General features: G+C 34.7%; 1 protein-coding gene across 1 annotated transcript; it reads right to left on the bottom strand.

The window, feature by feature from the left end:
• Positions 1 to 307: 307 nt before the first annotated feature.
• LOC107020268 (ferrochelatase-2, chloroplastic) lies at positions 308 to 19,646 on the bottom strand. The gene is given in 13 exon segments (XM_015220553.2): positions 308 to 940; positions 942 to 994; positions 996 to 1,052; positions 1,055 to 1,146; positions 1,149 to 1,266; positions 7,985 to 8,186; positions 8,289 to 8,389; positions 11,918 to 12,070; positions 12,716 to 12,842; positions 12,932 to 13,035; positions 18,309 to 18,410; positions 18,787 to 18,930; positions 19,175 to 19,646. Coding segments are annotated over 13 exon segments (1,623 nt in total). The 5' UTR covers positions 19,514 to 19,646; the 3' UTR covers positions 308 to 909.
• Between the last annotated feature and the right edge of the window lie 4,850 nt (positions 19,647 to 24,496).

A 24,496-nucleotide genomic window follows, 5' to 3' on the forward strand; every position in this document is an offset into this window, starting at 1 on the left:
ATGGGAAAGATTAATTTTTTATCCATATTCTTATTCTTTTTAGATAACTTTAATCTTCTCATCCTGACTAAGACATAACCGAACTTAACATTTTTACTTTTTTTAATTCAATCAGTTTCTTCAAAAAAAATAGAACGAAGAATGATTCTTGTTATTTCTTGGATAGTATAAGAATATTTTTTGATCACTTAGATAATATTAGAATGCAAATTAAATTTGAGTCATAGTAGAGGGATGATTTCAGCCAAAAACTCTACTAGATATGTCAATTAACTCTGGAGTAAACTAATACAGCAAACCGATAAACTAACATTAAAATTATGCAAGTTTTCCTTGAGATACCCTAAACAAACAGGAAACACTCATCACTTGAGTTTCTCCGTTTGTTGGGCCTAGTCATGTAAGAGGTATGCAACTATGGACATTACATAAATCCAGCAGCATCTTAGTCTTCTTTTACATTGTTGAAAGTTACTTTCCAGTTGTTTCACACTTTCAGCATCTACATTATGCAAATACAACATTATTGTAGACATCTGCCACAGTATTGTTCCAATCTTAACACTGTATGCAAATGATTTAATACATAGAAATGTTACAGAAAATTGGAGCAACAGAAGAAAATTTACAGGTTGGGTGTTGATGCCAAAACTTATACAAGTATGATAAACCTTCGAAGGTGAGTTAGCTCTTTTGTTTCTCCTCTTCTTGATCTTTCTCACCCTTCTCTATTTTCAGTTCAATTTACTGTACGTCTCACAAAACCTGCTCACTTGGCCTCTAGGGAATGACATGGAGGCTGTTTTGCTACATAGATTAAAGAAGTATATGGTAGCACAAGAGTGGGCGCTCATCCTAAGTGAAAGACAATGTACAACTTCTTAATTCATTCCCTATTTCAGTCATTTTTCAACATCTCAGCAGCCAGTCACCTTTATGTGTGTATTTGTATAATGCATGTGAAAGAGAGACAGCAAGGACGGGAGGGAAGAAGTTTCCTTCTCAAATAGGATGAGCAGCAAGAGAGTACGGTGTAAGGGGCTAACGGAATAAGGGCAATATGCCCCACTGGTGCAGGAAGCCTTCTCCAGTTGTTACTTCTAGCACCAGCAGCATAAGAACTGCCAACATAGCTGCTCTTCCATTCCACGTTTCAGCACTTCTTGTCCAACCCCATTCCCAGACTGTTACAGGAGGTGGAAGCTCCCTGCGCTGTGAATCATATGCTGCCAATAACTCTTCCACGCTGCCAAGAGGGACCAATGACTGCAAATAAAGAACTCAGCATATATTAGGTTCATTTCACCAATCGTCTTTGTAAACAGCATTGAACTTTTTTTTTCAAACTTCGATAACATTATTCAACCAGTTATCCACATACAAATAAAACAAGGAGGGAGTGCCCTTTATTTCAATCACTTTTGGCAGTTGCATAATAAAACCCAGGTGCCATGTTTTCTGCAGTAGATGAAAGAACCTGAAAGTATGCAAATCGACTAAGAAACTGGATCAAGTCTTACAAAACATTTGAGCATGGCTGAGAACACACCAATGTCCCAACAAGTCAAGGGTATGTGTTAGTTGATCAACCTCCTAGGGTGAGTAGGTTGTTCAAATTCTTCACTTGGCACATAGAAGTGCCAAGGATCTGGTTGAATATATCATAATGGAACTAATGTGCTAGACAAGTACGACAAACCATGAGAACTAAGCCTCACTTGTGCAGATCAACTAAAACAAAATGAAATCCATTTGGATAAACTAATGAATCACAAGTAAACATCAGCCCCCCATCCCACAAGCATAAATCCTACTATTATTATTTATTATAGTTCAAAATCAATCATATTTGGTCTAGCAGAAAAAATTGTCATATCTCATAATGAGAATGAATTAAAAACTCTTCGGAGCGGAAGAAATGGAATTGTAAAATTAGGGACAATCTATCCAATAAGCCTCGGGGCTCGGACAGGTAGATTCTAACAGTTGGAAAATCAATCATACCTCGCACAAGAAGAAAAAATTATGAGAAATGAATTATGCTTTGCTCAAACTGAAGAAATGAAATTCTCAAACAAGTGATCATTTACGCAATAAGGCCTTAGAGAAATGTAGATTCTGCTCAACAGAGTTGGATTAACCCGTCCTTGTCAAATGGTATTCATATGAAATCTATGAATGATGAAGTGTATCAAAGAAGTTATACTTTCGGCAATGATGACCAAATGTCAGAAGGTCATATAAACAGAAGGTACACATGTCTAAACCTCTGTCTTGAAATCTCTGGCACGTCTAGAAATGGGAAGAGCCTATCTAAAATTGCCGTCGGAAACGAGCTAACTCAAACTCAAATCCATCTTCAAACTTGTTCAAAAATCTCAGAAGATCCTCTGATAGCATCAATGGTGACATGCTTCCGTTAAAGGATTTAGATAGAACTTGCGAAGTTAAGAAGATGCACGACAAGGTTGGTGACTTCAACGGGAGATCAGATCAGAAAGTGCTTGTCGTGGAAGAAAAGCCCAAGAGTAATGGCAAAGAGTGGATTAAGTGATATGCCAATTTCATAGTCCAAGTCCAAATCTAAGACGAGGAAGATTCAGGCCACATGGTGTCCAAGAGGAGGGGCCCACATGTAGCCCAAGAAAGGAGTTGAAAATGCCCAAAAAACGAGCTAAAATTCTGCCAAAAAAGATGATTTTCACGACCAACATGGATAGTTTATGTGCCAAGTTCACGTGAAATTTTGGAGCCAAAAACTAAGTCAGTTATTCCCTTTTTTTGTTAGCTGTATCGGGAAGAAGTGTGATATTAATTTACTTGTTTTCCTCGTTTAAAATTTCCTAGGTAAGTTTAAATCTTTATAATTTCCATAGAAGGATTCAAATCCCATGATATATTGGATATGTTTCCCCTATATGTAGGGCTGGATTTTTGTTGGTTTTCTTAAAAGATGGTCAGCAAAAAGGATTGAAATTATTAATCGAAAATGTCTCTCAATATTTTTCTTAAGCAATGGAGGGCTTTAAATATCCAACTTACTACAAAAAATTTGCATAATTCAAAATTCAAAAACCTTAAAATATCTCAACAAACTAAAACAACCTAATAAAAATTTAAAATTCAAATTATCCTAAACACCAGCAACTTAATGTTGTAACTAAAATCAATTTCAACAAAAAATATTTCAAACAACACTATTGATTAACATGATTGATAGATTGTTTTCTTTACATCTTTGTGTATTGGCTTCTTGAAATTTATCTTACAACATTACAAGAACGATTCTTTAGGAGGTAATATTTATTTTTAACTTGATATCTTTGGTAGTAAAGTAAATGAAGGTAATTTGTTTGATACGAATTATTGTCTCTAATTCTTCGAAATAGGATCTAGATCACTATGCCATCTTAGCTCTTGATTGACTCTACTAGTATCATAACTAGCTTTGATGCACTAATTTTTTATTACTAAGATCAATTAGGACTCTTAGCACTTAATATTAAAATTTGGAAATTTTATTCTTAAATTTTGCATATCTTAAATTATTGTGTTTAATCTTACCGCTTCAGCATTTTTTTTCTTATTTTTCTTTCAAGTAACCCAATTCTTATCAAGTGATAACAAAGTGGTTTAGAAGGCAAAAAAAGGAGATACATAAAAACACCCTCAATCTTGTCTCGAATTGTAGTAACACACTTAATCTTAGCGAGAGTCCTGTTACCCCTTGGAACAATTTTAAAGCAGAATAAACATCAACCTAAACTTTGTGGCACAAGTAGTGTAAGCGCATCGATCAAACATGTGCAAAAACAAATAGCAGCTCAAAGTAGAACCTTTTTACACCATGTGTCCAAAAAACAACATATTTTAAAAGGACCGTCTTCAATATTTTTAGAAAGATCTGCAACCTTTCCTGCGCTGATGCCCTCCTTATCGCCTTACCTTCTCCACCAATAACCAGTGCTATCACCATCCCACTCCAAAGTCCAAACGTCTTCCCTCCTCCACCAGTGAATCAGAACCATTATTATAGTTTATGAAAGAAACCCAATAACTCCTTATGAAATAAGTAATCCAGCAACCTTAGATTTATATGTACAAAGTTGCATCATAGATTTCATGTCCAAGAACAGAAAAAACAAAAACCAATTTGCTAAACTAACACTCCCTCTGTTTCAAAAAGAGTGGTCTAGTTTGATTTGGCACAAAATTTTAGAAAATAAAGAAGACTTTTGAATCTTGTGGTTCTAAATTAATGTTATGTCAAATGTACTAAATTGCACTCTAATCTTGTGGTCTTAAGCATGCCACGTGGAAAGCTGAAATTAAAATGTTACGAAAAAAGGAAAGAGGTCATTCTTTTTGAAACAGACTAAAAAGGAAAGGAGGTCATTATTTTTTAAACAGAGGGAGTATAAAGAATCAAATTTTTGGGACTCTTTTTCATAATAGGCCAAGAATTTTTATTTTATTTTTTTGTGTGTAAAAGAGATCGAACCCAAATAAATTATTTTAGAAAATTGGATTTAGTTTTAAGAAACTAAAAAGAGATAATCTTTGCTATCACTGAAAGAAAACCGAAAAGAAGAAAAAAAGTATGTAGAGGAAGAAGGTCAAAGCAAAACAATAAAGAATAAATAAAAGAATGGTAAGGTTGAGAAGTAAGGATAACAGAAACAAAGAAAGGGGTTAAACATCAGCTATAAAATCTCTTAATGATAAAAGAAAAAGAAGAGAAAAGGGGTTAAGTGATGAAATGAAAATAAAGGCGCATGTCGAGCATCATCAGGTATATTCTGGTTATTCATGAGTGATGTTTATTCCACTTTAAAATAGTTCAAGGGGCAATAGGAACCCTGCATAGAATTAATTGTGTTGCTATAAATCCCAAAAAAGTTTGAGGGTGTTTTTGTGCATTTTCTCCCTAAAAACCTAAATTGTTTATTAATAGCTTAAAAGGTAAGCTGCCTAACAAAAATTCAAGTGTTTGAAAATCAAGTTATACTAAGAAACATTGGATTTATTGTTTTTCTTTATTTCCAACACCACCAAGGAAAACCAAGAAGAGAGAAACTTCAGAGTTCCTTTTACACAAATTGATCTTTTCTTGTCTTCATCAAACTCAATTTGTCAAGAAGTTGATAAAAATTAACTTAATCTTACCTCTTAAGGATTGTTAATAATAGGATTTAAATAAATCCTAAAGGAACCAACAAAAAATAATAATTCGAGTGAAAAAGGCAAGAGAGGATGAGATCAATAGAGGGAAAAAGCCAAAGTGAGAGATACTTATTTCTTTGATATTTTTCTTATGATATTTCTACCACTTAAAGAGACTATTAGAATCTCTCTGAAAATTCTAGCATATATGTAAATATAGTAAGTAGCTTAATTTACAACAACAATAACATACACATGAACAAGTAAGCTCTGGGGAGGGTAGAATGTATGAAGACATTAACACTACCCCATGGAGGTAGAGATTTCCAAAAGACCCTCGACTCAAGTGCAACAGATCTCAATACAAAGAATAAGACAATGAAGAGAAATTGAAACAAGAAACAGAGAAAAGTAGCAAAAACAACAATAAAATCATGTGATAATCGAAAGGTCATAAACAACATACTAGGGTAGATTATTATTAACAAACAACAATAAACAATGATTAAAATACAAAACAAGATCTATAATATTACAAGTAGTGCCACTGCAAACACTAGCCACCCTAAGCAAGACAACACCACATTAACTGCTATGCTTATATCCTAATAAGAGTCCTCCAAACCCTCCTATCTAGGGTCATGTCCTCGACAACCTGAAGTTGCGTCATATCTGTCCTATCACCTCTCTCCAATACTCCTTCGATTTGCCTCTATCTCTCCTCGTACCCTGTATAACCAACCTCTCACAACTTCTCATTAGTGCACCTATGCATCTCCTCTTCACATGTCCAAACCATCTCAGTCTCACTTCCCTCATCTTGTCAACCACGGAGGCCACACCCACTTTATTCCAAATATTCTCATTTCTAATCCTATCACTCCTAGTATGACCACACATCCACCTTAGCATCCTCATATGTGCAACATGCATTTTATGGACATGGGATTTCTTGACTGACCAACACTCAATCCCATACAACAAAATCAGTCTAAACATAGCTATTTAAACCAAATAGCTTGAGGGAATAGCCAACCTGAGCTCTCTCAAACTCTTTCTTTCTCATAGTGACAACAACTTAGGCACTCACAATGATTGCCGCTCAACTTGATGCGATAGACACCACCCTAACAAATTTAGGGAGAACGAAATCGTAAACATGGCTAGTGAGATGAGAATTCATCAAAATACAAGACTTTAATTTTGATACAAGAAAACTAAATAAAGTATCAAGTGTCAAGGTCGAATCCTAATTTGGAAGTCGAGTCCCAGATTGAGTATCGAGATTATATGTTAATTCAGGTATCAGGGTGGAATCCAGATTTGGATGTCAATGTTGGATTTCGGGTCGAAAGTAAGGTCCTAAGTCGAGAGTCTAGTCGAGACTAGATTCGAAAGATAGATCCTAGGTCGGGTTTCGGAGGTCGGGTCTTGATTTGGAAGTCTGGTCCCACATCATATGTCAAGTTTAGTTTTATGATACAGTAGAAGTAAATAAAGTATTTTCAACATTTTTCATTTAAAGAAAGGACTAAAATATTTTCTTTATATTACTTATTTACTTTGTGAAAATATGGGTGTGCATGGGTCTACATGCATTTTACCCAACCCATTTTAACCCATATGAAATATGGGCGGGTTGAATTGTTACCCATTTTATGTTGGCCCATTTTCAACCCGCTCAAATTTGACCCATCTCGCCCATTTGCCACCACGACCTGTAGGTCATGGCTAGATGGGCATAAATTAGACCCTTAGCATATGTATACACCTTAGCATTTGATGTGTGAGTTTATTTGTGTATTGTACTGATAATGAGTTTAAATGAAATTATTGTTGTAAGATGGAGTGGGCATATACCCACGTAAATTGAAATCATTGATTCTTTATTCCTTGATGATTGAGATTGTTTATCTGATACGCATAACCTCCTGTTATGGAACTTGTTGGGTCTTGAAATTACTTGTTGTGTGTTGAATGCCAGGTCTACTTAATGTTTGACTCATGCGTTGCATGCTTCCTAAATTGAGTCGGCATATTATGTCCAAATACATAGTGGTTTGTATTGACTAATACCTCCCCGTAATCTTCTTTTGTTGAGTGAAGAATGTGTTCTAGAGGCTCATTCGAGACCCCATTTCTAGCGCGTGCAAGTAGTTTTCGATCCAAGGGTGAGCGCTCCATTTTCAGGTTGTCGTGGACCATCACAGTAGTTTTAGCATCTTCCCAACAATGAGACAATCTTATCTTTTATTTAGTTTTTGGATACTTATGTTAGGTTTAGTTTTGTTTAGAAGTTCTTGTATGATGACTTTTGGGTCTTGGAATTTTAGTAGTTGATTTGTTTCCGCACTTATTTAAGTTATTGGTTTTCAAAATATTATATTTTAGTTGGATTTAGTTATAATTCTGTCTTGGATGGTTGATGAATTTGGTTAAGGTTCAGGTTAGATGGTTCTCCCGCCGGAGGGTTTGTATGAGTGTCACTCACGACCCAAAGCCATTTGGGTCGTGACATATAATCTACTCTTTTTTCCTAGTACATGAACTAGCTAATAAGCTAACCATGAGCCAAGTTATATAAAAATTTCATGAATCAAACAAATCTTAAAAACCTTATATTTTTCCAACACAAGGTTTGATTTCAAACATCTATCACCAGCCTTTTCACATACCATCCATCTAAGTTGCAGTGCTTAGTGCCTTTGTCAGATAATCCCTTCAATTAAACATTTGCAAGCTTCTCTATTTCAGGTCATTGGTACCATCTACTTAACAAAAAATTTAATAATTTCTTAATCATAGTGGAGTTAAAAAGCACCTGGCGAGCTTCAAGATTTGAGACTGCCATTGCTCCAACATATGGAAGACTTTCAATCACTGCATCTGCCAAATCTGAAATGAAAGTGGGTTCAACACCTAGGGCAGGAACACGTGCCCAGTTCTGTATTCCAGACTCCAATGCTAGCTCCTTGTATTCAACATCAATTTCCTCTAATGTCTCAATATGCTCACTTACAAAACTGTGATAACATATAAAAATTAGAGAATACAAATAACTAAAACAAAAGTCGAACAAACTAGGCATCATCATTTGTACTGCTTAAACAGCCAAATTTGCTTACCTTATTGGCACGGCAAGAAGACTCTTTACCCCTTTCTTCCCAAGCTCAATTATTGTCTCATCAGTATATGGTTTAAGCCATTCAACAGGTCCAACCCTACTCTGCATCAGAGCAAAATAACTTCATGGAATGGCTGAGTAAAAGCATTTACAAAACTCAATCATGATGCTCTTCAGTGAGAAAAGGTGCATCCATATGCATACAAAATTACAGTAAAGCACATCAGTTCAGGAAGTCATGTATCTGAAATGCCATCGGTGAATATTTGTTTTGAAGTCGATCCAAGAAAATAACTTTTATTTTTATGACAGTGGTGTCCGTACAGCTTGCGCGCACTCTCGAGTACTCCATCAGAACCTGCTACCTTCCACCAACATGTACCGGTTAACACTGTCCACCAACACTTAGGTAGATGGAAAGAAATCACCTAGTGCTTTTGCCTGTACTGAGATTTGAACTTTGAGAGCTCAAGAAAATAACTTGTTTTTTTGCATCCAAATAACTTATCAATGCCAGATGGAATCAAAATCACTTGACCACATACTCTATCACCCAAGCAAATTGGAGAATCAATGTTACAAAAGCTATATGTTATGTGCTAGCAAATGAGCATCCAAGCCTCATCTATTTTTCTCGTCCAATAGTGTATCACTTGACAACAACATCATAAATATGAATCACCTTTCCTTAGAAATGTATTAAACAAATAATAATAAGCACCAAATATCATGTTTGTGCCGATGGAAACACATAATACGACATTGAATGTAGCACCCTCTAAGTTCATAAAATTGACACCAATAAAGGGCTACATTACCTTCTCATACATAGAGGTGTTATGCTTATAACATGAAAGTGTTCAGTACTAGTGTCTCACACTCCATATTAGCTAATTATATTTGTAATGCAACTTAGAAAGTTCATATGGTACAACATGACACTTCAATAGAAAGTAGCAATTAGTCCCCTTAACTATTGTTGCGGAAAAAGTGTGTACAAAGGAAAAAAGCTTCATGTTCATACTAATAGTTACGCACGTACTCCTTTACAGACTAACATGGAGTGCTTAATATGTTATTCTCAAGTTCACCATATAATCTTATTGTCTTATCAACCTTATAGATTGAAGAGGTGATATGGAGATAGTTTTGCCAACAATGCATGTCATGCATGATACTATTATACATATCATTTCTGTAACGCCTCGTACTTTTGGTCTAAGGTTTAAATGGTTCGACGTATGTAATTGGACCCCAACCTGGAGAATTTGGTTTTACATGTCTAAAAGTCAATGTTTAAGTATGCGGTGTTAAGGATGTGAATTAAAGTCTAACGGAAACTCTAGCACAAAGTCGGCTTGGAAACTTCTCCACAAATTAAGTTTTAAGCTTGCACAAGGTGTAACTTCTAGCAAGCATATCTCCCATATATAAAGATTTATGTGATGAATTTCCTACCATAGTTAAAAGATCACTGAATCTAGTTTCCAATGAATTAAATAGTTCGTCAATCAGAGCTATGTACAAGAAGTTATGTACGTTTTACAAAAGTGATATTAGTGGATAACATGTAGGGGCCTACGGGCATAGGTTGCCGTAGGAATTGTATGTGGATTCAAGTTTGAGGCAGCCTCAGAAACATTTAGGTGCCCACCTACGACCATATGTGGCCATCTATCAACTTCATTAAATACACCAAACTCTGAGGGTTTACTTCATTTTCTCACTTCGACCTTGACTTGAAATAGATTCTCTCAGCTCCACTCCCCTAATCCCCACGGTCTTTCATGAGTGTTTCTTCAATGATTACGCAACTCTAACACCTCTTCCTCTTCAAATTTTGGAGGGTGTTATCATCTAGGGCTGAAGCGGAGATTTTTGGTTTTTCTTCATCATTCAAGGTAAGAATCTTCTCCTAAGCTCATGCATGGACTATTATTGATGTAACATGAATGTTTCAGGGAAGGGACTCATGGGATGGTGATCGAAAGCCATGAGCTAGGGTTTTGGATAATTTTGTGAGAAGATGGGGCTTGTTATGGTAGAGAGTTCTTGATATGCTGCTGCCTAGAGGGTGTGGACGACCTCGTAAGAGGGTTGTTGTGTTATTGTTGTGTTGAAGAATGAAAAAGTCTTACATCGAGGGTTAATGAGATGGTTGATCTACTTATAAGGCTTCGCAATCCTCTTTCCTTTGAGCTATCTTTTGGGGTATGCTATAGGCCCGAGACCTAATTTTACATGGTATCAGAGCAAAAGCAGGACCCATTTCACCCAATGTTGAGCCCTCAAATAAAAATTTTCCCTCGCACAAGATGTCCACCCTGGGCGTGAGGTGAGGTGTTGAAGAATGAAGAAGTATCACATTGGTGGTCTCCTTATAAAGCTAAGACAATCCTCTTCGCTTTGAGCTAGCTTTTGGGGGGTGAGTTAGGTTCAAGATGGCAAGACCTAATTTTACAGTTTGCAAGGAGAAGGTTGGTTGTGGATATGCCAATGAAAAAGGATTTTAGAGTTTTAGCTCACCGTATGTGCGATAAATTGCTTAAGTGGCTTTGTCTTGAATCTCTTTACTAATTTTAGCTTTTTATGATTGTTTTCTTGTAGATTAAGGTCTTATCAGAGTAGTTAGACTTTGTGGTACACTAAAGGTTGAAATTGAGGAATTAAAGCTAAGACCCTCTTTTCCCTGTCATGACATGATCTTATGATCTTTCTTTCGGTATTTTCCCCTTGTTCATGAGCTTATGGATTTCATGTTCCAAATTATACTATTGAGTACTCTATGTGAAAATTCTTTCATGTCAAATTATACTATTTTTTATTTCATTTTTATAACTGAGAAATCCGTGTTGACCCGCCCTTTGGACCAATCACAGCCATCTAAACTACGTGGATAATGGGCCCGCCCCTCTACCCTTCTCCACTTAAATACTGAGCTTTGCTTTGCATGGAGGCTTGAACCTGCGACCTAAACCACAAATCCTCCACCTTTTGCCACTCAAGCTAGGCCTTGGGGGCATGTCAAACTATACTATTAGCCTTGAATAATTTTAGCTTCCTATCATCGTTTTCTTGTAGATTAAGGTCTTATCTGAGTAGTCGGTCTTTGTGGCCCGCCCGTTCACCCTTGTCATGACATGATCTTTCTTTCGATACATTCCCCTTGAGCTTATTGATTTCCTATTCCATATTATACAATGAGTAGTCTATGTAATAAATCTTTTATGTTAATATGTTTCTTAGTAGTTGTATTCATTGCCTTATGTCTACCATACCTTCATGCCGAGTTCATTTGCTCCTCATGGATATGTCTAATGTCGTACATATCAAAATTGACACATTTCTACCTAAAAGTTATGTCTAAGAACAAGGAAATGCTTTGTAAGCCGAAGGCACGAAATAGTAAGTGCTGTCCATGTGCACTCAACTGAACACCAGCTGAACTCTTGACCTTTCTTATAAATGATCATAAAGATGAGCCCAAATACAAAATGTGCAAGAAGCCAGAGTCTTCATCTTCATTACAAGAATGTTTTAATGCATAAGATAGACAATGTTACCTGTGCAAGTGTGTTTAAATATAATCATTTGTAAAATGTAAGTATGCTAATAGATCTGCAAAGGTACCTGATATGCCAAAGTATATGCATTATGTACCCTTCTCTTCTCAAGTTCTTCCATTATTAAGTCCACACATTCCTCCATCTCAGCCTTGTATGGATCACCTGCTTCCTCTACATATGCAAGTGGTACACCATGAGCACTGAAGAATATCATCACCTGTGTATATGAAGCTAGTTAATGCAGGAGACAAATTAGAGAGATTTTTCTACTTCTTGGGAAGACCCTGCTTTTATTTTCATTATAAAATATCTGAAAAATTTTCATAAATATGAAATGTAGAGGAGTAGAGGCAGGAACAGAACAGTGTCAGATCTGAATAAAAGAAATCTTTGCTCCAGAGTGCTGTAGTTTTCCTTTGGTTTTGATCCTTAATATCTTCTACTGTACAGAGATCTTTCCATGACTCGGTATTTCTACCCTAACCAACTCGATAGAGTTTCCAGAGAAGGTCTCCAAGCAAAAGACTTGATGGACAATAATACACTAAATCAAGAGTATCACAATATTCATGACAAGAATCTTTTCTCATTTACTTTTTTGAAACTGGTAAAATTAAATCTTTAAGCATTTATCTTTACAAAAAAGTTTTACAGCATTTATTACAGAAGAAAGCAAAACTGAGAAGGCATATACTTTGTGCGAGAATTTTCTAGTTTAAGTAATGAAAACAAAAATAAAAATGCACAACTACTTTATGTGCCTCAAGTATAATACTATCAGGAAGATGAGACCTTATTAGGAAAAAGAACTTTTCATGAGGTAAGTATAGCATGAGACATCCAAGAATAGAGACAATACTACCTCCTCCGGACGTTCAAAAATGTTCAACTCTTTTTCCATCAAATCTGCCATGGCTTTGATATATCCTTCCCGTTGATACCATGAGGGTATTACAGTGTGTTGCATGTTAACAAGATACTCATCCTCCCTGATGTTAATACTCATTGCTCCATATATCAGTTTGACAATCGAAAATGGAATGTATTTTCTGAACAGGAACATAGGGTATGTTATTACCTAAATATACTCTCTAATAGGCGAAGGCTTGAACCACTCGTAGATATTGAAAACTGTGGATAAAGAGGGAGCACAACAAGCTTTGTGATTCCATCCCTTTTAATCTGCAGAATGAACAGAAAAGGGAAAAGGATATGAAAACCAATAGCTCAACTTCCACTCTATCCTAAGTAACTCAAATGTGCTTCAAGAAAAAACTGGAAATAGGGAGAGACTATATTAAAGGCAGAATGACCTGAGAACTCTTATACTTGGATCAGATTGTCACCTAGACACTTGTACTCAAGGTTTTGTCAACTGGACACTTAAACCTAATGAAACTCAATCTTTTAAACCCTTTTTGCATCCGATAAATGTGTGTGTGATACAAACAAATTCACATGGGATTCTATGTCATTTTACAATGCCACATAAGAAAGTAACTTAAGAAAAATCAAATACAGTTCCCTTATTCATCTTCCTCAGACCCCATCCCCCCAACACACACACACCACTCTTCTTCTTCAACAGATCACCCTCCCTCCTTCTTCAGATCCTTTTACCCTTTCCCATTTTCATTTTTATTTTCTCTACTCCATTCAAAACTACAAGAAGAACCGATGAAGCAAACAAGAGATATTTAAAATGTTTCAAATTAATAATAACAGAAAAATAACTGAAAATCTCACTGATAAAAAAACCGATTAAAAAATAATTATGGTGTTCTTCGATGTTCATAACATTCTTCGTTGATTGATAGGGGTTGATTTTTCTTATTAGTTTCTCTTATTTTCACTTTAATTTGGCTTTTGAGTATTCTCAATTTGATGTTAATAATGTGCCAAAATAATTGATTATATTGAATGTTGAGATTTTTGTCAAAATAATTTATTATACTGTGTCAAAATGATGAAAGAGAAATGAAATTGTTCTTCTTTGTTCAAATAGTTGCTAACCATAGAAGCTTTTGATTGTTTTCCTCAAATATTTTCTTCAAGCCTTGGTGGTGAAAATAGAGGAAGAACAAAGAGTGGGGGTAAAGAAACGAGGGTTGAGTGGGGGGAAAAAGAGAGATAGGTGTCAGATTTTTAATTTTTGTTTGTTTATTTTAATTAATTTTTAGTCCAAAATTGTTTGTGTACGCGTATTAAACTCCTGAAATTAATGCATTTGGTCCAGCTCAACCATCAAGTTGCCACATTGGATGGGTCAAGGTCAAAGGGTTTAAAATAGTGTGTTCTAGTGAGTTTAAGGATTCAGTTAACAAAATCGTGAGTATAAGGGCTCAACTGACAAACGGAGCCAAGTACAAGGGTCTCCTAGATCATTCTGCCTATATTATACAACAACAACATATCCAGTTTATCATCACAAAGTGGGGTCAAAGAAGGTAGAGTGTACGCTGACCTTACCTCTATCTTAGGAGTGAGGTACAAAGGTTGTTTCTAATAGACTCTCGGCTCAAGCCAAAAACATAGTAGGAAAAGACGTAATGAGAGTACAACAGACAATAGATAGAACCAAAACAACACGTAGTAGCAAAACAATACTAAAGCAAAATAAAATTGCAATTGAACTACACGAAATAACAAATAACAACTAAAATTGAAGAACAAGAGACTACAAGTGTAGCACTATAACTAGTAACCGAAACAATAAAATGCACTCCTCCCGACTAGCATTGACGCACTCCTACCTACTAACCATCTACCCTGATTCGCGTCCTCATCCCTTCCCATCTAAGGTCATGTCCTCGGGTAAGTTGTAACTGCATTTTGCCCTACCTATCCCCAATAATTGTTCAATCTATCTCTATCTCTCCTGGATCTATCCATAGGCAACCTCTCAACACCTCCGCATTGAGGAATCCGAGCATGTCCTTATCACATGACCGAACCATCTGAACCTCGCTTCCCACATCTTATCTTCCACCAAAGAATTACACAAATCTTCCTAAGTCATTGTGTAGATCTATTTATATCTCCAAAACAACAACTACTCCTTAGTCCAAACAAGTTAGGTTTAGGTATAGGAAGCCAAAACAATTTATTTTTTTCTTTCATACAATGGGATAGATTTTACCCACTCCTTTGCCTTGTACCATCTTACGCTTTGTTCCAGCCCTTCAACATATCAATAGTGGACTCTGGCATGACCTATTTCAGGCCAAACATGCTCAAAATAAACTATCGCAGTTGACCAATTATTTTGCCGTGTTATTTTTAGCATTCTCCTAACATAAAAACCATCTTAAACCTAACCTTATTCCCCTTCTTTGCATGTTTTCATGAGTAAGGCATGCTCTCCTAACTAACTGATAAGGAAAAACTCACTTCAGAATGAGCCCACGCTTTTCGAATATTATTTTTTTGATAAAGGAAATTTGCAGTCGCTGCTCTTTTGGTGCGCACAGGGTAAAACCCCCGCTCCTATGCAATAACTCACAAATCACAAATGAGAGATAACCCCACTATGGAAGTCAGGTGCAACGAGCTCGACCCAGAAGGAAAACCCCTTGCTTTTTTTGGCAAGGGGTTTCAAACTTTAGACCTCCAACATGGAAGTCCCAAGCCCAAACCACTGGCTTTCCAAATATTATTCTTCCAAGGCCATCTAGTATCTTGTTGTTCAGTAGCAACTAATGCATTACATGCTGATTTAACTATGAAACACTTCGTGCCATTACCATTCCATATGGTAGTATCTTCAGTGTCAGTTGTGCAACACCTTGAAGAAAGTAATCCTATCCACCTCCTGACTAGTCATTCAGCATTTTCCTAAGGTAAGTTCCAGCCTTGTAAGCTCCAAGTCTTTTCATAGAAGCATCTGGTATCCTTCAAAGCTAAAGAGACCTAAGGGAACATCACTCAGAAGGCCATATCCCAACCAATTTCCTTCCAAAATGAAAGTTCCCTCCAATTTCCCACTATAAATCACACTTTATCAGCAAATCAGGTTATTGCGATCCAATCTGCAGATACTAGCTCCATCACCACATCATTCCATAAGACTCTCTTCACTATTACATCTCCACAAGCACTTCGTTAAAAGACTCTTGTTATGAATTTTTATTAAAGGTTACAGACTATTTTTTGAACTTGATTATGGTGATATCATCTCTTACATGGCTGAGATTGCTTTTGTCCTTCTCTTATTATCTCTGGTTATCTATCGCCATTGGCCTTTTCATGGGGACCTCGAAGAAGAGGTATATATATGGAGCAACCAGCAGGTTTTATTGCTCGAGGTAGAGTCCAGTATCATGGTCTGTAGGCTACAGCAATCACTTTATTGCCTAAAGCCGTCCCGTCGAGCATGGTTTGGCAAATTCAGCACAATTATTCATGAACTTGGCATGGTTCGTACTGAAACTGATTACGTCACTTAGATTCAGATTTGAGTATGATTTTGGTGGTCCAAGTTGATGATATATACAAGTAATGATGAAGAAGAAATTATCAAATTGAAGCATCATCAATTTCAGCAGTTTCTGACCAAGGACCTTCGCTGATTGACGAACTATAGGTATTGAGGTTGCTCAATCTAGATCAGTAACTACCACTTCAAAGAGGAAGTATGCTCATGATATTCTCGAGGAAACATAAATGATAAATTGCAGGCATATTGATACTCTCATGGATCCAAATAAACTTCTAGCAAGTCAGGATGAACCTGTTTGGGGTGGTTTGGCAGCTAGTAAAGAGGTAATTATCCATGTATTAATTTATGTATTAGTTATACAACGTTTGGTAGCTAGTTAGGAAGTTAGTATTCATGAATAAAATCAATACAACGTTTGGTTTGCAATTTAGAAACCGACATAGCTAATACATGTATAAGTTATGAGAAAATCGGTGTATTATCGAATGTGGGGGGGGGGGTTGGGGGGAGAGATGGAATAGCTAATACCCACATAACTAATACATGCATAACGAATACATACATTACTAATACCTGCATAATTCTAACCAGCTACAAACGACCCCTTATTGATTCTAAAACATATAGGAGGTTGGTAGGCAAGTTAAATTATCTCACTGGAACTGGAACTCGATCTAACGTTACCTTCACAGTAAGTGTTGTAAGTAAGTTTTTGGATTTTCAATTGGAACTGGAACTCGATCTAACGTTACCTTCACAGTAAGTGTTGTAAGTAAGTTTTTGGATTTTCAATATGATAGTCATTAGAATGCAAATACGCAGTCTTTGATACATAAAATCTGATGACTATTTGACAAGGATCTAAATATGTTGATGAAGATTTGGCGGGATCATCCTCTGACAAACTATCTGCCTTTGGATACTAAATTCTAGCAAATCTGGTTTTTTGAAAAAGTAAGAAACAAAATATACTTGCAAGATCTAGTACAAAAGCTTCTATGTTCTTCCTACAGAGAAGTTCCCATCTTTGTTGTGTTTCCACAGCACCCTATCTGCCTCTGTTGTGACAATGTTGTTTCCTCCTAGCTTTCCAAGCTATGAAGCCACTCTATCAGCCTCCCAATCATTAAGCATTCTTCTAAAGGAAATGTCCCACCTCTGTGTTGTCCAGCACTTACTTACTCCCGCCTCAGTGTTTCCATAGATCTGGAAGTGGTGATTGATCAGATCCATCATGCCAAAAAAAATTCTTGTTTCAATGCCTATCTTAAAGCTAAGATTGGTTTCCACCAGTGGCCAAAAGTTTCTGATTTGTTCTCCACACCGCCATACCATAAGGATCAGATACAAAGTTGGAGCACCATGGATTAAGGCCACCAAACTCTGTCACAATTATATTCCTCCATATAGTCCTCTCTTTAGTGCATCTCCATAGCCACTTCATAAGTAAGCTCTCATTCTGCAGTTTGAGATTTCTGACTCCTATTCCCCCCTTCATTTATTAGCATTACTGCTTTCCAAATAACACAGTAATCCTTCCCCAACCGGTCTTACTTCTAAGTACCACCATAAACTCCACTTAAGAACATTGCAACAATTTTTTGTTGTTGATTATTAGACTCAGACGTGATTCGCTAACTAATATATGCTTATTTATTAATTAGCTACAAAATGTAATACTCCAATAGATTCTAGAGATCCTATAATATAGTTGTTGGAAAAATTTGATTACCGTCGTTCTATCATCTAAACCCAATATGATATGATTCTGCAGTAGTGTAAACACAGCTCTACAGAAAATCCTCATGGGGCAAAGGGGTTACGTAAACTTGTAGCAAGCTAATACTTCAAATTCAAGGGATAAGAGTGTTGTGTAAATATGCTACCACTTATTTTGCTCAATGAGATGATTGCAGAGACTCAGGAAAACAGCTAAATGCACCCAAAACACATAAACAACCATAGAAGTCAAAGGAAAAAGAGAAGTTTACAAATGAAAAGGAAAGAAACAAGATACCCGCTCAATGGCTTCCTCTGTGAATGGATGCCAGTAGCGCATGCCAACATACACCTTTGCAGGCACATTCTTTTCCCACAGAGCTTTTCTCAAGGCTTCAGCCTAAAATCAAATATTATTAAAAAAACGGAAGAATTGAATAGAGGAGGAGCCATGAAATTAAATGCAGAAAAACATTGTACTGCTCATATACAAATCAACCACAGCAAAAGAGATCTCCCAGTTGAAAATAAATGGCAAAAGTCATACTAAGAATAACCTTAGCAAGTGTTTCCACTCTTAAGCACTGGAATTCAGCATGGTCCAAAACATTTCACCACTATGGTATAACACTGTCACTTAACAAAGAAAATCTACAAATCTACCATCATAAGCATCTCGTAGCCACAGTTGGATCAACATATTCATTTATTCCTACTTAAATACTTAATAATTAATCAACAATTAGCAATTTCCATCAAACCATATAAATTCATGCCTGAGCATCAGTTATCCGTCGTAGAGGAGAACCACCACCAATTGAAGCATAACCTTCTTTGCTCTTGGGTGCTCTAGCAACAGATATGAATTGTGCCAGTGGCCTTTGCAAAAACCGAAACAATCTTGGCAATCGAATAATATCCTATTCAAACCAAACGATCCAAGTTAAGAACCATTAAACAAAGAGTGAGAGGTGTTATTTCCAAACCACAAAAGGATTGTTCCACTCAAAATTGCATTTTTTTCTTAGTATCACTACTAATTTCAAGCATACACTTAAGCTTTTCAGTTCCTTTTGAATTGGACATGGTTAAATTGTATTTGCTATACCTAAATGGCAAAAGGGTAAATAATCTCAGCAAAAAGGGAAACAAAATTTAACTTACTGGATCAGCAAAAAGATTGAATAAAAATGGCTGCACATCTTCAAGAGTTTCAGGTCCACCAAGATTAAGCAACAAAACACCAATTTTGCCTTCACCAAAAACAGGGTTTGTAGAGAGTTGTTGAGGGCTAGAAGTGAGCAATGCTTCAGGCATCATAGATGGCTTCTCAGACCATTTCAAGGAGCATCTAGCTACATATGAATAATTCTTAGGTAGCCTTAAACAAGAAGCAGCGAAAGATGAAGTACACTGTGTATCCAGTTGAAGAAAGGGTGAATAGGATGTGCAGTTGGCCGGCGACGGAGATATTTCACGGCAGAAAATCACCGGCGGCGCCATTGCTGAACTGCAAGGGAACAGTGATGTTTGAAATGCTTGCTTTGAGTAGATAGTTTGGTTTGATTTCTTATTATTGCAGTGTTAAAGTCTCTCCTCCACAAGTTCAAGATAAGAACCAGTTATGCTATGCAACTCACAAGTGTAAAAAAATATCTAAAATTGTGAAAAATCTATGTCCATATTTGTATTTGTATTTATATTTATATTTATATTAGTGTACTTATCCACTCTTTTCCAAAATTAAGTATGTTATCGAATAACTAATATGGCTAATTTATTATTTTTAAAATAAGGAGTATATAGAAATATTACAAAGCAACGATCTTGATGTTATCCATTTAAAAAAAAATAGAAAAATATTTTTTAATTATAAATTTTACTGAACATTGTCAAACATAACAAGTTTTAATAAATAATCATCTGACTATCGTAATTTTTTATTAGATTCAATGAACTTTATAACAATAATATTAATTCAATTAAAGTCACATTAAACTTAGTTGATCAGAAATTGCATAACTTTGTTTTGGTGTAAACGACTTGATTTTTAGTACAAATAATTAAAAATATATTTGTGACACGTAAAAGTATGAAAATATACGAATTATGTTTCAACATGGTTATGTTGAAAATTAAGAAGTTAATGAGATCTTCTTTTTGTTTGATTTTCTTTAACATTTGATTTTTCATATTGAAATTCATTTAATGTATACTTGAATCGTTTATAAATCAAAATTGTGATCGTAAAACATCACATTAAGAGATTATACTCTGTAATATAAAATAAAAGAATTGAATATTTAGAATAAATTATGATATTATTAGAAATTTGATGTGTGCTACTTATCTACTCAATTATATAAAATTTATCATAAAATGACAAAATATTGAATTTTCGAGAGTACATATAGTGTCAAGTTATAAAAATATAACAAGAGTTGAATTGTGTTTGTCGATAATACATATAGAGTAGTGAAAAAGTTTTATAACATTAATCAAATTATTATTATAGTCATTATTGAAAAAACAACTCTTTACTCTTCAAAAGATAATTCTTCCTTCAATATGAAAAATTAAGATAAATAATTTCTACTTTAAATCATTATAATTTAAACACATATTAATCAGATATGCACATTTATTATAGAAGAATCATAAAATAACTTTTTATTATAGGAAAAACATCAGAGTATGAAAAATATCCATATATATTCAAGAAAAATAACTATATTTTATTTTTTTCATGTTATATGGATATAATTTGACTATAAATAGCAAAGTTAATTATATACAAATAAATATTATTAGCATGTTAAATAAATATTAAATAAAAAAATAATTATTGTATGCCTAATTAATTATGACACACATTTGTAATTTTTTCCCATGTTTATCATCATCAATTTTTTCTCTTTCATCAATATTCATAATACATATTTAATGATTTATTCCTCCAAATTCATTCAAATTCAAGATTCTTTACATCATGAGCGATTTTGTGATTTTGTATCCATCAGGTATCTTCTAATTGCATATTTATCTCGTTTTTATGAGCATTATATATCTACACATCAACACTTCTTCAATTTTCTCAAGGTTTTGATTCAAGAATTTGTTTATTTATTTCAATGATTGAAATTGATACTCTGAGGAGAGTTACGAGAGGAATACATTTATTTGATAAATTGTTGGATGAATTGCCTTCTTTTGATTTGTGTATTACTCACAACAAGCCAAAACTTCAGGCTATGTTGCTGCAATAAAGAACGAAAGAAGATTAAAAAAGGATAATGACCATATATCCTTTCTGCTTAAAGAAATCGAACATGCAAAATTAGTAAAGAGGAAAAAAGGTTCAGAAGTGAAAACTAATCTTAAAAAAGGGAGAGAAGTCAACAATATTGATTCCAGTGGGTGTGAAAAAAGAGCAGTCGAGCAGGAAATAGAGAAAATTGAAACTTTTTTTTTAGTTTAATGTCATTTATTTATATATCTCAACACATGTAATGTGTGCTATTGTCATTATGGATTGTCCTCTTGTATTGAAATTGTTAGAAAATTTGATTTTGTATGTATATAGTTGTTAAAAATGAGTACAAGAATAACATAAACAAAAACGAGGTTGAGAGTTCTATATTTATCAACTTTATATATAGTGGAATACTTATATACATTAACATTTCTATTATTATAGAACCACAAGTTGAACAGCTAATCTGTGAATACAATTATATTTGAACACATAAGTACTCTGTCAATTTTTTAGGGAATTCAAGTTAGTTGGGTACATCAATACTATATTGTTAGCCTTTAAAAATTTTATTTAGAAGAATATATATACAGTTTGATACCCACAAATTGTATCTTTTTTGCTCATTTGTCTGATATATCCATATTTATACAGTTTGATATCCACAAATTATATCTTTTTGCTCGTTGGTCTGATGTATCCATGTTTTTGCTTAATAACAGTTATCCATATTTATATACATAGATACTTGTATTGTTATATAAATACAAATTGAATGTTGATTTGTGAATACAATTAAACCTAGAAAGATAAGTACTATATTCAAGATAAAAAGTTGATTAGGGAATACAAGTATAGTTGTATTCAAAGTATTTATTTTTATGTTTAACAACAATGTATTCATTGTATTCTACATTGGTGTATTCATTTTTGTTTAAAAACTAGTGTATCTATTGCCATGTCGTTCACCTATTCAAAATCGTAATACTTAACCTTCATTAAAAGAAATTCAACAATTTGCTTACATATAATAATAACTTGAGGTAACTAAAAAAAATTATCAATACATTTCCGAAGTCAGTATAAGAAATATGGAGACAACACGAAATTGAGTATGATTTATCACAATTTTTGTTAGCTGATAAAGAATATGATATGATATGTCTTTAAATAAGTAATTTTTAGTTATAAGTTAAATATGGGAACTTACTTATAGCATGAACATAATGTAAGGATAGTGAGTTATATTTAGAGTCAATTACTTATTTCGTTTGTTGTACTTAAAGATATATTAATGTATCAATTAAAAATAAAAAACTATACAAAAATACAGCAAAAAGATGACATAAATTATAGTCATTCATAGTAAATAACATACTTATAGCTATTGGTATTCATTAATCATATAAATATAGTTATTTTTGTAAGTTGTTCTTTATTATATATGTACATCTCCTTTACAATGTCATAAAGAAAAATAACTTATGTATTTGATCATATTACATAGATATGTTAATGGGAGAATTAAATGAGAGTATTTAAAAAATAAAATTACAATAATTAAAAGAAGTTAAAGAAATTATATATTCTTAGTTTCGACATAATAGATTGTAATGACCTGTTTCGATCGTTATAGAAAAGTCAAGGGGGAAAGAATTTGGGCCAGAAAATTTATGAGTAGTAACTTGGAAATTTCTAGCCTAGGCAAAACTTAGACAAAATCTTAGTCAGGTGAAATATAGGGAAATCTAGTAATGAATGGGGGGAGGGTTTAATTATGAATTTGATTACATGAGTCAATAGCCAAGATGCTAAGAAGTCTGTACGGCTTTACAAAATCGAATTCGAGCGAGTAGAACTTTTGAAATTGATCTTGGCGTGAAAGGTAATTTTAGAACATCCACGTTTGAAGGTGTGTAGTTAAATGAGAGCTTGGAACTCAAATTTTGAGCTTCTGTCTCCGTGCAAGCCACTGGGGCGGAATTAATCCCCTAGGGCAGGGCCGCTGCGGCTGGATGGGGTCCATCATGGCGGGCTAGTCGCAAATTCAATTGGGAAAAAACTCCAAATCATTATTTTCTGCAAAACTTCGTTCTTTATAGCTAAGGGACAACCCAGGGTAGTTTCTTGACAGATTCTGTAACGATACAGGGGTACCCCTAGATGTAACAAGGTGTATAAGACCCTGAGAGGCCTCATACAAGCCACTATATCATAATATGAAGTAATTGGAAATGTGTGGAAACTAAAACTTTTCAAATACAATCAAAGTCTTTTATAAAAGCAAGTGGAAGTCTAACTTGACATTGTCTCAAACCATCTAAACATGAGAAAAAAGAAATCTTGGGATGTAGTCCATCTATAGTCTCAAAAGTAGAAGAAAGACATAAAAGAGATAGGGTGATCCAATCCTCGAATACAATGAGGACTTATCAAAGCATCACTTCGCAATCCTCTAGGAACCTATCCACTAGTGTGCGAACTCAAAAATGTCGGACCCTATACTTGATAAGAATGAAGACAAGAGTATGCTTAGTACAATCAAGTAATAAATACGATAGCTAGCATAAACAACATAAAGATAAGCGTTAATCAACATAAGACATAAGACATAGTCATATAAATACATAATAAGCATCATAATGAAAGAGGAATACTTCATTAAGCAACCTCACTTATCCTTAGCCAATACTTAGGTCATCTGCTTCTAGTAAAACATATATCATGGAAGGCATATCTAGCAACACTCAACACAATTCAATTTCATAACATAATCTCATTAATCATACTTACTTTTAAAGACATGGGGATTCACCTATATGCCTAGTTCATAAAGGCTAATGTGTAGTCCCTCTTGCCACACTTACTTTTAGATTGCGGGTATTCGCCTCCACAACCTCATCATATGATGTGGATACTCGTCTCCACATCATATCATAAGGAGCATGGGTACTTGCCTCCATGTCCATTTATCATAGTAAGAACGTGGGGACTCACTTTGTTCAATTCTAAGGAGTAGGCGAATCGCCTCATATCAATGGTAATCGCCTCCAGCCTTATCATTCATTAAGAATTTTAGTCTAGAATCAATATTATAGGAAGTATATCTTCCACATCATAGCATTAACAATCAACAATGCATAGTTTAGACTTTACTATAACACTTTGAAATATAGTAGGTTAAACTAGAGCCTAAATGTAAGGGTAAAAATCATTAAATGACCCCCCCCCCC

Source organism: Solanum pennellii, chromosome 5 (genome assembly GCF_001406875.1).
Source record: "Solanum pennellii chromosome 5, SPENNV200".
NCBI classification, from domain to species: Eukaryota; Viridiplantae; Streptophyta; class Magnoliopsida; order Solanales; family Solanaceae; genus Solanum; species Solanum pennellii.